The sequence below is a fragment of the Geospiza fortis genome, unplaced genomic scaffold, assembly GCF_000277835.1.
Source record: "Geospiza fortis unplaced genomic scaffold, GeoFor_1.0 scaffold275, whole genome shotgun sequence".
Classification (NCBI taxonomy): domain Eukaryota; kingdom Metazoa; phylum Chordata; class Aves; order Passeriformes; family Thraupidae; genus Geospiza; species Geospiza fortis.
In genome coordinates, this window is record NW_005054341.1 from 406647 (window position 1) to 423453 (window position 16807).

General features: G+C 39.0%; 1 protein-coding gene across 1 annotated transcript in view; it reads right to left on the minus strand.

Moving 5' to 3' along the window:
- Positions 1–16776, minus strand: part of SLX4IP (SLX4 interacting protein) — a 69309-nt gene extending 52533 nt beyond the window's left edge. Inside the window, exons 1-3 of the mRNA XM_005422617.2 lie at positions 16463–16776; positions 15559–15693; positions 13672–13720 (exon numbers count right to left, since the gene is read on the minus strand). Coding sequence (XP_005422674.1) covers positions 13672–13698 — 27 coding nt within the window. The 5' untranslated portion in view covers positions 13699–13720; positions 15559–15693; positions 16463–16776. The remainder of the gene's footprint in view (positions 1–13671; positions 13721–15558; positions 15694–16462) is intronic.
- Positions 16777–16807: the final 31 nt, after the last annotated feature.

Here is a 16807-nt window from a genome sequence, read left to right on the forward strand (position 1 = left end):
ATGTTGAAGCCATGCCAGGTCTCACAATAACTGAGGCTGAAAGAGATGTACATTCCTGCCCCTATAGCTAAATTCCTGTCAAAGAGTAGCTACAGAAGGTTAACTAATGTATTGTACCTGTGCCTACCATTATCAAACAGGTATAAGTACAATATTTATGAAAATTATTGCTCCAATGGCCCTTTGAAGGTCTCAAAGCCAGCTGGGAAAAAAAAAAGTCCTTTGTTTTACTAAAACCACAGTGATGATGCAAAATAACTCTTTGATCTATTATATATTTGAAAGCACTAAGCTAAACGCATACAGTAATTGCTGACAAATCCCAGTAGTAAACAAACCAGTCTCACATTTTACATATTATCAAGAGGCTACAGAATTAATGGTTACAGCCAAAGAAATGTTGACACAGTTGCAGATTAAGCCTTAACATGCTGATCATGTTAAAAATACTGCACAAGAAATATTTTTCCGCTTTGTAAAAAGCCAGACTGTTTACATGCGTAAGTGGCTGGAGATCTTGTTGTCTGTGTGTGTGGTCTCAACATGTCAGTATTATAATCATGAACATAAAGAGAAACAGCATGAAATAACCTATTATACTTACAATCAATGCCAGACTGCAAATATTAGAAGCACTGAGATCTGAGTTTCTGAAAACGAGCATTACAACATACATGTACCTACATACAAAGTTTTTACTTCCTTTTCTACAATATAATTAAAAAACCAGAAACAAATCTTCTCTAAAAGTAAACAGAGGACTCATATTTCACAAAAATTAAGTTTTCTTCCCTTTACATTGCTGAGAAAGGAAAATAAAATTAAGAAATTAAAAATAACAAAACATCATCTTTGCTAAAAGCCAAGACATTCTGAAACTATGGTAATTTCACTTGTTTTATCACATGAAATGTATTAAATTACTCTAGTTTTTATACAAGTATACATATATCACAGCTCTAGTTCCTAATTGTCGTAAATGTCTAACCTGCTGATTCTTAGCTGATTTTTGCTACAAATTGCTGTTACTAATTTACTTAGGAATCACTGGAGAAATCTCCTACAACAATTTTTTTTTCTTTTTGATAAAAAACAAAGCCTTTCAGAGGAAAGCGAGCACTGTGAAATCACTAAGAAGATGCTCTCTGTACTACAGGGACACCAATTAGTAGCTTTACTATTCACACACAGCTAAGGACTGCTAATAGGTAAAGGGCATCAGACTGCCCCACCTTCCCACTCCCTGTGTCTAGCAAGCAAACATGCAACTTTAAAGGGCAAGTATGCAGAATAAACAAAACATATTTACTTCAATCACTCAATGCAAGAACTCTCAGTATTTTTCACACTAATTGACACTTCTTGCCACAGCCAGCAACAGAAAGCAGAGGCCCTCATCCTTCCAGCATCTATCTGTGAACCTCACTACCCATGGCTGAAATTCCCAAGATTTCAGTGAAGAAAAAAAAAAGAAGGATTGAAAGTACAAGGTTGTACCAAGAATGCACTTGTCCAAAGGTTTGAGACAGATTTCTGGTCCTATTGTTCATTTGCGTATATGGGAAGGTGAAGGGGGAAGGACAAATAACTTCTTAAGTTTTCCCCATGTTCATACCCTATGGATAATTTAATACGTGCACAGCAAGCAAAGTTCTTCAAAACAGTTTCTTCTCTAAAATTGCCAGATTAATGTTAGAAGAGAAAGAAATCAGGAGCATAATTGATTAACAGAATTAACACTGTGGGATCATTCTAATTCCATTTGGGACACACATCCCTCATGAGGCTGAGTTTCTGTTCCATAAGCTTTTAAGAAAAATGAACATGTCACTGAAAATCTTTCAAAGTACACTTACCAAATGAGAGAAGTGATTGAGGAGCCAAGAGAAAAGCAGCATGTCTGAAGGGTAATTCCCTGCAAACACAAACTGTAAATGACCCTTGGAAGGGATCCTTCTGAGCTTCCTGGAGGAAGCAGCGTGGCTCTGACACCAGGCAGAAGGGCAGGGCACTATCCCCATGCCCACTCCTTGGAGGGGGCTCCTTGGCACAAGTGTCCTGGGGGGAGAGCCAAGCAGCACTGCAGGATTTCCAGGGCTCTCCTGGCCTGTCAGCCTGCCTCCTGGAGCCTGCCTGCTGGAACCCGTATTTTTGGGTAAATAAAGCAGTATGCTGCACATTTCTTCAGTGTGGAATTATTTGTAAACATCCAGCTTTTGCTCCAGTCCAGAAATATTAATAGATTGGTTGAAGACAGCTGCAAACAACAAAGGAAGGCCTAAGAATTTATTTTGTTCAATGCCAGACTGCAAAAGCTTCTGTGGAAATCACAGAGGGAAACTCCAGAAGACACAAGCATTCTGTGGCAGATTGCCTTTTTCTTCAGGTAGTGGAGTGCTCATTCCAATCCCATCACCTGTTCATGTGCAATCTGTTCCTCAGGAACTTAATAGCAATTTTTTGCATTTTTATGCTTATGATCTGCATTTATCTGCAATTTAAAAAGTCATACAGACTCCTCTGCAATTCATCAGTCATACAGGTGACAGCTGATGCCACAGTTACTCCCAGCCCATAGGACAGACCTTCCACAGCCTGTTCCATGACGCTGCCATTTTTCCCTTTACACCTTCCCCTAGGTCTGCCTGATTTTTAAGCCTCTTCACAGTGCTGATGTAAACATGACAATAACAACAAGCGAGAGCTTTACTGCTGAGAATGAGCCCTCACAGAAGGGAATTTTCACAGTGTTTTCACTTTGTGGAAAAACCTGGAATCCTCACCCATAACACACAGGAACCTCCATCACACAGCCCACAAGAAAACTACAAAGCCTTGCTGGTTTTCACCACACTAGTAAAGTAATAGGTAACACAGCATTTAAACTGAATTCTATTTTAACAGATCTGGACTCATGTCTAACTATTTTAACATTTAAACAAGTCGCATATGGACACTTTGAGGAGATCCAAAGCATTACTGAGAACACAAGGGAACTAATCTAAACATCTTGAGGGTCACTGAACTGACTTGCAGATGGTCAAATGAGAGAAATGAGCAAGCCACTTGTTGATCAGGGCCTAAGCACCAAATCTGTGCAGCAGTCCAAAGAGAAAGAAGGGGCATTCCAAAACCAAGCACCAGTATGACGGCAGCCAGAAGCAGCAGAGATAATTTGGATTCGGGCAGTACTACAGAGTAGATGCTCTTGGTGAATGAGCTTACCTTCTGAAGTACCATTACCCTGCCTTTTCTGAAACTACCACTTGGATCAAGTTAAAGTCACCAGTATCTCTGTGGATAAAATTTTTGAAGTATCCTCTCCTTCTAAACTAGTTTTATATTTGGAGTCCACAGTGAACATCATATATTCTATTAGGTTTTAGGAGTCTGTGATCATCACTTCTACTCCTACCATTTTGTAACAGCTCAAATACCCTAGCCTGCTTACAAATCTGGAAATTATCTTTTGCCAGCTTCATCTTCTCTGCTTGGAGTGTGAATGTTGCCTCATAATGGTAGATAAAAAACAGTTACCTCCCCTTGTCACAGCACAGCTACCAACAAGACAGCTTTAGTGACTTTCTAGGTGTACAGCTTGAAATACTGTGATTCCTTGATGCTTGCTTAAGATAAAGAAAGGCAGGTTCTAATGATATTGGAGTATCATTTCACTTCTGAACTTAACAGTATTTTTTTATTGTATTCCTCATCACTGGATTTTTCCTTCCCAAAATCTGTATCATAGTTCAAATAGGAATTTACAAAACCAGATTAAATCCCAACAGTTCCTACATGCTTAATAATGTAGGCCTCTCCAAAATAGCAACAACAAATGAACCATCTCTAATAACCCTACAGAAAATGGCTTCAAATTAGCAAAGAGTTTTCTGAACTATGTAGAATACGCTGAGCATCTGTAATTAAATCTCTTTCCAGTTCATAATCAAAAACTACCCCTAGTTGTATCCTCCAAATATTCTACAAATCAAAATTCCTGCCAATTATCAGGGTGAAGGGATATAGACAAAGACACATTTTCCTTAACATTTTTTTGTCCTTTGAGGTCACCTCTACACACCACCCCATTTCCACCAAACAATAAAAGCAAAATTAAATACTCAGTACAATTTAATGAACTACACATAAACTGACATATAAACATTTAAAACTAGTGACAAATTCTGTCAATTTTCGGAAGAAATCTATAAACCAATGTTGCTCCTTTATTCCACACATGGTAGCCAATGATTTAATCATTGCTCTCTGCTATTCAGCTATTTTATGTTATGCTTCAAGCTCTCTGTAGTCATTGTTTGAGATGAGAATATGTTGTTGTTTGATTGCTTTTTTAAATTATGGGATTAATTTTCAACTTTTGATGTGTCAGGCTTAATCCTATCATCCAAGTTGTTTGTAAATTCCCTGAACCATGGATTGTGACTGTGTCAGTTTGACACCCAGGCAAATGAGAACCAGAGACTTGCAGACAATACCACAGAGGGAATGAATAACTCTTTGTAGGTTTGTTTTCCACTGCTGAAGATTACCTTATTATGGCAGGGCAGCACACTCTGGTCCAGCTCAATGACTCTCCTTCCTATTTTTATGCAATAGCAATGTCAAAATAAAGAAGGGAAAGTTATATTCTGCATGACCCTACTAACTGTCACATCCTAGGATTTTGGCATTGAACAGATCCTCTTTAATGGCCCAAGAGTTAGCTCTTTCCCAACTCTTAAGTTCAGCAAATATTTTCTGTTCAGATCTATAGGTTGCTCTTCTCTCAGACTTTATCTGTATGATACAAAGCAGGATAAACCACAGCCCTGTATATTTGGTCCATTATGAGTGCTATTAAATCACTGGGCTATTCAATGAACAAAGACACTCGTCGGAGTTTACAACAGGAGAGTATTGGCTCAAGCTTGAAAGGCTGCATCTAACTGTACCTTACATAAACTATTGTTTCACCAGCTGAGTGGTGTCAGATATGCCAGGCATCGCACTAATCCTGGAAACTAAGCATGGACGTGCAAAGAGGACCTTGCACACAGAACAGAGCTTCGTTTGGCTTACTTACCGCATAACTTCTTAGAGTAAAATGAGGATAAAATTACTGAAGTAACTTTACAAACCTCAGTCATCAACTATATGAAAATGCTGAGAAAATGTTCTGTGGCTATGACATATTTTCTTGGGTGGAAACCACTGTGTCATTCTTCCTTATCTCTGTTCCCACTCTCCCTCGAGACTAACAACTGACTATTCTGCAACCAGCTTTGATGCAACATTTTTACAGTGATTCTCCACTTGAATACTATCTCATATTACAAACAAGTTACACAGAGAAAGGAATAAAATAGCAGTTTTGCCAAATTCAGGATTTCCTGCAAGAGGATCTGTCTGTAAAACACACCTACAGCAAAAACAGCAAAGAACCCTCAGTGAAGGTCAAAGACAAAAAAGTACAAACCCAAGAAAAATGGCACTTGCTCTTAAGGCTTCATAGAGGCTTCACCCTACTTCCCTAGCAAAGTGTACACAGCCAAGAGGAAAACACTCAAATCACAGCAGCGAAGATTTTGGTGCAAAACGTCAGCACACAATCTAGATCACAAACTATTTTTTCCCACTTTCCCAAGTGGAAAGCTTTCAGTTAGTTGCAAACACTGCTGTGGAGTAAGAAGGCAGAGCTGCCTCTTGTGTAGGCTTTATTCAAAGCACTGCACTCCCTGGAGCAGGGAAATAAAGAACAGGGGAGCTTCACATGCCAAGGGCCAGATACCAGGGCCTGGCAAGAGCCACCTTCACTCACCCATCTCTCTCTGAGTAAATGAACACACACAGGTGATCTGACTCCTATGCCTTATTGAAAGGTGTTTATGCTTTCTGTCCTTTGGCCAAGCAACATCACACAAAGGCAGAAGTAGATGGATTCTGTAAAAAACAACACCACACAACAACAGAATGGCCCAGATGCAGACACACAGTACAGGAATTGTGTTCTGCAGCGAGAGTTCTCCTCTGTCAATCATGAGACCACTCCATTCTGGGGCTTGAATTTCTAAGGGGTTTTTAACATTATTACTTAATTTCTTTATTAGATCTGCAACTGCCTTTCCATTACAACACTGCTTGTGGTAATGAAAATGGTGGAGAGGTATTCAGGAAAAAACCAAACACCACCATGCAAACAAGCCATGACTTTCCCATATATACTTTGCTGACAAAGTTTGTATGACTGATTTTAAAACAGCTAAGAAATCTATCTTACTTCTACCTTTTTTAAAAAATCTGAAGCTAATTTTCAATTCTGAGGAGACCATTCTTTTTCAAACCAGGCAAGTTTTTAGCACAAAATAAACTCATGATGTTCATCATCTAAGTTTAAAATGAATCAGTTGGAAAATAAATGGGAAAAAAGCCCAAGCAGAAGTGAAGATGAAATAAAGAAAAACACGTAGGAGTTTGCATGTTAAATTTTAAAGCATGAATTACTTAGCCAACATCTATTTATATTAGTCATTGCTGTAGCAAGTTTCAGTCATACATGTTAGGAGTAATTTAATATGGTGACTCTCTTAAGCATTGTGTGTCAGAAATATTTCCAGTCAAAAGGGGGAAACTAGGTAAGGACAAAAATCACCAGTCAAACTCCTGATCATTTAAGAGTCAGTGACCCATCCCACACTACCCTACATTCAAATCCTTGGTGAGAACCTTTTTCTGCCTTATAACATAAAATCATCCACATGCAAGTCTAATGCAACAAGGTTTTTTCATATTTCTATTTTAATTCACCCACCCTTTCACAGTCCCTGGGGAATCACAAGTCAGCAATGCAGAGGATTTAATTTTTCTTGTTTCATACTGGAATTAAAATCCATTTATATTTTATTATTTGGCTGTATTCCTTTTCCATATTTTTCCAACCTAACTTCCTTACACACTGACATTATAGACAAACAATACATTAAAAACACAGATAAACTGGACTGAGAAAGACCATTTATGGAATAAATTAGCATGTCCTCAGTTAAGCTATGGCATGCTACCAATACAGGCTCTGATCCAAAACACATTGACTCTGGTGAGGTTTGGGTCAGATCCACTGCAAAAAGAACTTAATTCAGTAGTGGTAAATTAAATCCAAAATGTACAATTTGATTAGAAATCACTTCAAGTAACCCTGTGAAGAATGTTGGTGACTGCTTCACAGCTCATACAGATTTTAGTTCTTAAGCTATTATTAAAAGAAGTCTGGAATTCCAATTTTTTCCAACCACACTGTTGCACTTAATTGGGCAGCTGTCAACTGTTAGAAAATAACTGCAGCATCATCTCTTTTAGAAGAGCTAGTGTGGGAAGCGAAACACTTGATGGGAGCTAAACTTTCTGGAGTCATGGTAATGAATCTGTTTTCATCAGGTGACCATGAGTCACTGTTTTATCAGCAGTTTAAACGGTTTTCACAACAGCTGAGCATCATAGGTGCCTGTGCACAGCCATGACTGCAGCACAACAATGAAACAGGGGCCATGTGCTCTGGTACCATTATTCAAGGAAAAGTCTGGCTACTGACTCAAGAAAAATACTGCAAAGTCACAGCTGAGTAAGCTCTGCAGGGAGCACAAAATGTCCCTAAACTGCAACACAAAATGTCCAGAAACAAAGCTTTTTTTGAGAATTGAAACTAAGAAATAATCTTGCTATTAAAAATAGATGCCTTTTAAGGAAGTTGTGAACTACATGGATTAACCATCAGGAAAGAATGAAAACGTGTTGTCAGTCACTCTTTTCTCATTTACTCCACAGTCCTGTCAGAATACACTCTTACACCAATTATTCAGATAGCTCCCACATACTAGAATCCATCTACATTATCCAAAGGAAGGAGAGGCTACATGACAAATTACCAAAAACCATTATAATAAAATTTCATTATCATACAGTCAAGAGCAAAATCTGAATTTCTCCATCACAAAACTGTTTGTACCAGGTAGTGCATGAAACATGGCTCTCTCTACCTCCCAGCCTACTAACCTCCATCTGAACCCACTGGAAAGAATTGAAGAATGTCACCTACAGCGTAAGCTGAAGCCTCTCCCAGGACCTAAAGACACTCGGTGACCCCACGCAGCATCGCTGCTAAGCCCTCATGTTTTGCTGGACTCAGGGAGATCCAAGTCTCCTTCTAAGTTTCCCATCCTTTCTTCCTTCAGGGCTGGACTCTGGGGTCAAGCAGGCAGCACCACCAGGATCTCCACAAAGCCAACAGTGGAGGTGTAAAATCTGGCAGTGCTGGTCAGAAATAAAGCACATGGCAAGTATCATGGAACTTACATCTTTGAATTAATTAAATTTAAAAAAAAAACCCACATTACTTAGTAGGGTCAGTATTTAGAATCCCATATCACTGCCCCAGCAGTATAGTGCTCACAGCTAGCAAAAAACCTGATTTTCATGCACAAGTGGTACTTTAAAAACTAATCAGATTTTAATTACCAAAAGAAGTAATGCAAGTTGAATGATCCTTTTATTCCTTATTTGAAGTGATCCCCATGAAAGCAGTGTTTCCACTATTGTTGTTTATCCCTCTGGCTTCCTATTCCTTTCTCCTTCTGCTAACACTTTAATCTCTCAACTCTTCATTCACTCATCATTTCCCTAGGCTTGAAAATTAATCCTCTGAGGTCAGTGAGGAAACTTCCATTGACTCCAGGAGATTTAGAATTATATTGTACACTTAATTTTCCTCCCCCTTCTACCTCCCAACTTCCTCTTTTGTTTCTTCTGGAACCTATTTACTCATCACTTTAGCCATTCCATATCTGGTCCCATGAAATTGGGAATTTACTGGAGCATTAAGAAAGAGAACTAAATAGATGTCCCTCCAGCCATTATTATTGTTTGCACTTCCTATTTTAAGTCACATTCCCTCCTGCCCCTTTTTCATCATCTTCTTTAAGACTTCTAAGCCCTTCTAGACAAGTATCTTATTTTATCCATGTATACAGAAATAAATATGACAGTGAGTGAAATGTGATGCTACTTGACAATACCAATTTCAACCACCTGTATTTCCAGCTGTTCTGAGCAATACCACTTCAGGAAAGTTCTATCTCTAGAAAACCACTATTTAATGGTTAACATAACCATTTCTTAATTTTTAAAGACCCAAACAGCAAATATAAGAACACACAATACATGTAAAACTCAACAACCCTTAATCTGTTTGGAGAACACCAGCACCTCAGTTTTAGATTTAGAATACTTAAGAAAATTCTATTTAAATCACAGAAACCTAATCTTAGCATGTTTCTATTGAAACATTTGAGTACTCCAACCACAGGAATTTCACATACAAAATACCTTCATTTTGCAGTGAAGGGGAAAAGAAATTAACATCAGATACTGTATTTATTGGTTAATTTAACTAAGTACTTTCTAAAAAAAGACTAATTTTCAAAGCAAAACTTAGAATGCTAACACGCTCACAACTATGTACACAAAAAAGCAGCTGTAGAATCAGTCTCATAACTCTGAACAATCACATTATAGAAAAATTTACTTTAAATATAAACAGCATTCCTTATCCTTGCTTGCTCTCCACTTGAGAGCACTGCACTCATGTATCTGTGGACTTAATATAAAGTAAACACATCTGTTATCCCTAATCACTCACTAGATGGGATAAGAGATAAATAAAAATCAGGTAAGAAAACCTACTCATCTCCATAGTTGTTTTCTCTCCAAACAACTCCCAAGAAGAAGAAAACACATCAATTTCTCACAAAACTATTCTGGCTTAACGGTGTATTTACAGGAATATTGATCAGCCAACTCAATGGACACTTTCACAGAAATGTGCACTTTAGTCTGCCAAGCCTGCTGAGATGTCACCAAGAATCTCCAGATGGGCACAACTGGTGGAGAAATCTTTGCCAATTTACTGTCACTGCATTACATTTCAGCTGGCAGCTAAAAAAAGAAAGCACTGCAAGTATCATAATGAAGTCTCGTCTTGTTACTCTACACCCCAGACAACCCACAGGTGCGTGAGCAGACCCCAGAATGGCCCAGCCAGGGCTCTCAGTCCATACTGGGACACTGCCTGACAGGAACATTGCTTTCCACTTCCTTCTGCCTGCTGTTCCAGCCTATAATCAGTGTTCCTGCTACACACACTTTCTTTCATGGAGCACTCCTAAGTTCAAAAGACAGATGTTAGGATGCCTTTGGTTGTCAGTATCTTAATGATTACATTAAGATATATCAATGTAAAAAAACAAAGTACACAAACTGATCATATTATGATCCCACTCTCATTTTCCTGTCCAATCATACCCAGTATTTCCATCTTTGTTACCAATATAAAACAATAAGCTGTGCTTGCTATTTCAAATTAACTTACCACTTAAGGCAAGCAAAAAATTAGTAGGAAGGATCAAAAAAGTTACATAAATGTCCAGCATGCAATAATTTAAATTGGTAACAAGGAGCAACAATGCTGAAAAATCAGCTGCAGAGTGAACTGGATGACCAGAGGGAACACTAAAACTACAATTATCTTAATCCAAGGCCTACAAATCGGAGACAGAACACTGCTCCAAGCAGCAAACAAAGCAAAAAAAAAGAAAAAAAAAGCTTTGCTATTGAAATGTAGTAACAAGTTGCTCTTCTGCCTTTGGCAAATGAACAAATTGCAGAAAACAGTAAATGAAATTTTTCTATTGAAGCCATAAAAATTACTATATTTAGCTCTGCAGCTTGGCATGAATAAAGTCAATTTACACAATTCTGGAAGAGGAATTCTTTCTACTTTGGCCAAAGTTTTAAACAAGGCCCTAGTGATATTATTTTTGAAATCCACATAGAGTTCAAGATTTGCTTTAAGCCTCACCAATTAAAGTTAAGATTTATGTCTCAGAACAGCAGTAAAATATTTTAGCAACACACAGAGAGAGATTAATTACATTCATATGGTGGGGGTATTTTACCATGCAATGCTTATGAAATATCAATATAAAATAGAAACTTGATGATTAAATTAACTTGCATAAAATATTATCTATTGCATATCACAAGACTGTATCATCCAGCTGCTTGTTAAGTGAAGAATGCGTGTCTAGGACCTAATGTAGTTTCTGTATTAAGGTTTAAAGCTATTTTACTGCATCAGTTAGTTTATTTCGATATCTCGTAATGGCCCGTGAAGCCAAGCTTAGGCTCGCCTCTCAAAAACAGACCAATTGCTCCCTCCTCTGGAAGTCACCGACCATTACACTGGGGTGCCGAGATGCGCCGATAAAACGCGCATCAGTAACAAGCGGAGTTAAACAAATTAGAGGGGGTTTCCGCTTCATTTCTTGATTGTCGGCTAAGATTTGACAGACTGATAACCTGCATTTTTCATTCTCTTACCAGAAAGATTCACAAATACAGGTTTACAAAATCTAAAAAATTAACAGTAGAGAATGTAGAAGACAAGGTGAGGCATCTGAAACATGGAATCATGGAGTGGTTTGGGTTAAAAAGGACCTTAGAAGCCATCCTTCCTCCAGTTCTAACGTCCCACCAGGGCCAGGGACACCCTCCACTAGACCAGGTCAGGCTGGATGGGGCTCTGAGAGGCCTTGGACACTTCAAGGGATGGGGCATCCACAACTTCACTGGGCTACCTGTTCCAGTTATCACTACCCTCATAAGGAAGAATTTTTTCCTAATATCTAATGTAAACCTACTCTCCTTCAGTTTAAACCCATTTCCCTTTTTCCTGTCACTACATGCTCTAGGAAGTAGCCCCTTTACACCTTTCTTGTAGGCTCCTGTCAGGTGCTGGAAGGCTACAATCAGGTCACCCTGAAGCCCTCTCCAGGCTGAACAACCCCAATTCTCTCAGCCTTTCCTCACAGCAGAGGGGCTCCATCGTCATGTCCCTCCTGTGGACTTGCTCCAACACATCTCTCCTGAACATTTTCAGACTCAGTAAAATACTCCCATCAGCTTTAAACACAAGGTATTTAAAATAAAGAACAGAGTATTTTCTGTACTCTGCCTGCAGTGACAAGTAGGAATAGTTTTTAATGGAGAATCTATTACATGGGGATCTTCTGTGCAAAACTTACCTGAAAGCTGAAAAGTCTTAGAAAATATTCACATGAAATACAAATCCGGTGTATTTAAAGAAGCAAAACTTGACATACAAAATCCCTGACCTAACAAGTAAAATGTTAATCTGTGCACAAAGTGAATTTCAATCAGGTCAAGGTAAAGTTAATTTTCAGCATTTGGTACATGCAAAAACTTACTGTCATTTCTCACATACTGTAAGAAAGAAAAAGTTGTATTCCATTATCATTTTCAAAAGCTTTATCTGTGATACTCTTACCTACAGACACGCTCAATGAGAGCCTAGCCCTTGCTCAGGCAGTCAGGGAAGCTAAACTCAGTGACTGCAAGGTCTGTGCTGAATACCAGTTACACATCCTTGCTGAATAATGAAGCTGTAATGACACAGGTCAGAAACCAAGAGTCTGCAGGCTTTATATTGAGTAAAGACATGCCAACTCACACCACTTTTTTTATTGGGCACTTACATGAATATTGATGATATCAAGAGTTCTCAGCTGAGAAAAGCAATGCCTTCAGCCTCAGCTCCTGCTGTTATCCACATCAGTGGTGCACAGACTCGGAGTATCAGCTAAAATGTGCTCAAAATCAAATCTATTTCTCCTGTAAGTCCCTCTATCAACTCAGCAACAGTGAATAATATGATACTGTTAACCTTCTGGAGGTTTACAGTCCTGTTAAACAGTAAAAATATAATGCAAACACGCCACTAAAGGACAGCGGTTTTCCTTGGAAAAGAACACATCACACACAAAAATTAAGTGGTCTTCTCATTAAACAGGTTGGTTACCCACAAAACCAAGCTTTGACAGCTTCCACAGCCTGATCACTCAGGAAGGATTTTGTAGCTGCCCTCCAAAAAATTCCAAGCATACCCACAGAAGAAAAATCTGTTGTGTTATGAGAATTCCTGGAAAAACACTTCCAAGGGAATAATATGTTGTGCTAATCACAATTATGTTTATTTATTGATTAGCTTGTATAGTCATAGTAGTAGAATTATGAAGTGTTATGTTTATTACAGAATGTTTTGAAAAGTTGTGCTCTTCTGTTTGCAAAATGAGCTTCAAGAGCATTTTATTGCACGAGAAACGACCAATCCCTGAAGATGGAAAAAGAGGCAGAAAAGGAGACAAATAAATGAATACTTTAAGAACATTGCTACAACTTAAACCAGGAACCCTCAGAACTGGGAAGCACATAAATAGCATTACAAGATTACAGTAAGAAAAGAATCCTCCCAAAATTTTACTTCAGATAGCAAAATAGTGTCCTACTAAGAATTCATGCAGTTTCTAATTCTCACTGCACAACTTATCACTTTTAGTTACAGCCTTTTAATTCTCAGCTGACCCCAGACACACTCTGCCATGACACAGCAGCAATTCCAAGTTTGCTTCCAGAGGGAGAGAAAAGCTCATATAAGGTATGCTACCATGACCAGAAATCTGAAGGATGCACTTTTAGTATCAACAGACACATTTTAAGCAGTATTACAGATTTATCATTTTTTTAAAGCTATGACATTCTACTTACCTTAATGACAAATTTGTTGGATGCCATGATAGGTCAGTGTAAGCTGGTCCTATAAAGAAACCAGTTAAAAGTGATCTCTACAGCAATCAAGAATGAATTTCACATCTGTGGCCCATTCCTTCACAACTACTGTTCTTCAAACCCTACACTCTGCTTTTAAAAAAACAAGGAAAACTCTTATTTAAAGGACAATTACTTAGCTACCTGTGTTGGTTTCTTATTTGAACCTCATAACTTTGGAGGCACTTTGCATCCAACAGCAAAAACACAAACTTAGAACTCTCTCAAGTAAGAAACTATAGCTTTTGGCTCACCTGGTACCCATCCATCCATACACGTTATGTATATTTAAAATTTTATATTACACACATAGAGCAGCAAAACCCAACTCCTATGGTGGTTGCACAAAAGTAAAGTGAACTTGGGACATCCTCCTCCCTTGCTTATCCCAAACAGGACCTAAATCACTTAGTTTGGGATCCTAAGTGAAAGCATTAAAAATTGAGGAATGTGTACACAGTTTTCATTGCATACTTCCAATTATTAAGTACTGTGAGAGAGCTGTCAAATTTCAGGACACAAGTCAGGCTGGGGATACATGTTTCTGTCAGGCACTATGCTTACACGTTTCAAAATGCAGCTGTTATCACTGTTTGACTTCAAAAAAGTGCAAACCAAGATAAACACCCACTTTAAAACTACACAGCGTAGCACAGATGATTTAAATCTTAAGATTCCCAGCAGTCCTGGACACAGAAGCTGGAATACCATCATGCCTTGTGCCATGCTGCTATCATTCTCCCTTGCACCAAACAGCCCTAGAAACTTCTCCGTTTAATCAGATTAAATCCTGACAACTTTACTGATGGCAATTTTGAGAAACACAATGGAAAGAACAGAGCTCTGGGCCACTTGAAACATCCTAGTTCAGTTCAGTCATGTAGTAGTTCAGCTGAACTTACCCTGGCATCACTCATTTCTTTCTGGTAGCAATTTACTTTCCAGAATAATACTGTTGCAACATGTCTGCTACTACTCATGTGAGAACTGCTGGCAGGCAGCAATCCCCTCCAAATACAATTTACAAAATAACAGAAGAAAAACATAAAAAGAAAAAGGACACACAAGAAAAGTTAGCTTTGGTTCAGTTTGCTCTTCCTGGGAGTAAGCTGACTTTGGGAGTTTGCCAACTATCCCATTCTTTGCACTGACCACACAGATAAGACAAAGGAAATAGAGCAGACAGACAAAATGTAAGCAAATCCACAGAACACAAAAAGGAAAATATTTTATGTGTGAAATCAGGGAAATCACTGAAGTGACACAGGTGAAAAAATACTCAATACTAAGGCATCAGAAGATGAGGAAAACCACTCATCAATTGTTCAAGAAAAAAAAACAACTAGCTCCAAAACAACTAACCCCAAAATACTTTGCAATTTCCTGTTTAAAAAAAACCACCAAACCCCAAAAACACAGATCTGTTACAACTGCTACTGTTAGACAGCAAGATTCTGTCTCATGGAATGCTTTTTGTGTTGCAAACCTCTAAAGTAAGTGCCACATAAGGACATATGAAGATAAGCAAAAACGGCAGAAAAACTCCTCACAAGACTATATCTACGTGTATATATATATATATATATGTATACCAAAAACAAGTCCTGATGTGGGATGTGTAGTACTCCAAGGCCTAAAATGTTGATACAACCTGTGCATGAAGACATGACTTAGAATCAAATACACCTAAAAAATAATGTGGCAGAATACCTTTCTTTCCTAAACTTGAGTCAAATGGAGCGGTTGGTACTCAGCAGAAGCCAGAAAACATGGTGACCCAGAGAGCAAGCTGAGGTGTCCTCTGCCAGCTGAAGAACAGCATCTTACCTTAGCAAAGCAGCTTCCTGTGGTGAGGAAATGCAGAGCTCGGAGGGAGGAGGAACTGAAAACTCTTGGCACACACCTGGAGATACAGCAGCAAGCTTCGCCCACTGCCCATCCCCGGCTGGGGAGAGGGAGCACCTGGGAACGGCAGAATCAAACAAACGCACGCTCACTAAGGAACTCTGTAGGGTAAGTTGTTATTAACTATTTTTGTAGTGTGAAATTAACTAGCACAACATAAAAAAAACCTTTCCCGTCCAGCACTGGTCAGTTTCCAGGAGTGGAGCCTAAGCTTGGGGTGAGCAGTGCAATGCTTAGCTACTCACACATCCAGTAAAGCATCCCCAGTGCTGAAAAGACACACCACGATCTTCCCATTTGCCATTCAGGATTTCTGTGCCCACTGCTGCCAATTACTCCACTTAACCCTTGAAAAATACTCTTCCAGCCACTCAGCGCCTTTTTTCTCCTCATTGTTATTCACACTCCTTCATTCATAAACTGCCCATTCACCTTTAAGGCTCAATAAGGCAATTTCCAAAACATGACCCAGTCAGCATAGAACTGCCTAGAACTAGAGGGAGGAGAGGTTCTGAGGAGCACCAGAGGGCCACAAACAGGTACTAGTATCTTTTTAACTTTTGTGGAACAGCTGAATGCAATTAACAATGAAAGATTACTATAGAATTAAAAAATTATACTCCTTTCTGCATGAAGATCAGGCATTAAATACTTGTCTTTTGGCTACAGTCAAGAACTCTGCAACTATAAACGAACTTGAAAACAAACCTATTCATTAACAAATTAATATAAAACGAGGTATGCTTGACAGTGAGTGCAGGGGTAGAGAGAAAAGTGAATACAGGAGAAGTATAACCGTACTCACAGAAGTATTTCTTATACTTACAGGAGTGAATACGGGAAAAGTGAATACAGGAAATCAGAAGAGCTAAGGAAAAGCGGAGGTCAGGGAACAAAGTTATTTGAACTTGTTTGGGCCGGGGCACTTCTGCCCGCCCACAGGAAGCCTCAGACGGCTGGGCAGAGGTGTAAGGCGGAGTAGCTGCAGTAGCAGGTATGCAAAGAAGAAAAATCAGAGATATATATACACGTATTTTTCTGCCTGGCCAGGCTCGGCGGGAGTGAGGAACAGGACAGAGCGGCTGAGGTGGCACCGGAGGCGGCGGCTGAGGGAGGCGCTGAGAGAGGCTCGGTGGGAGCCGGCCGGTACTACCGCTAGAGTCCCGGCTGT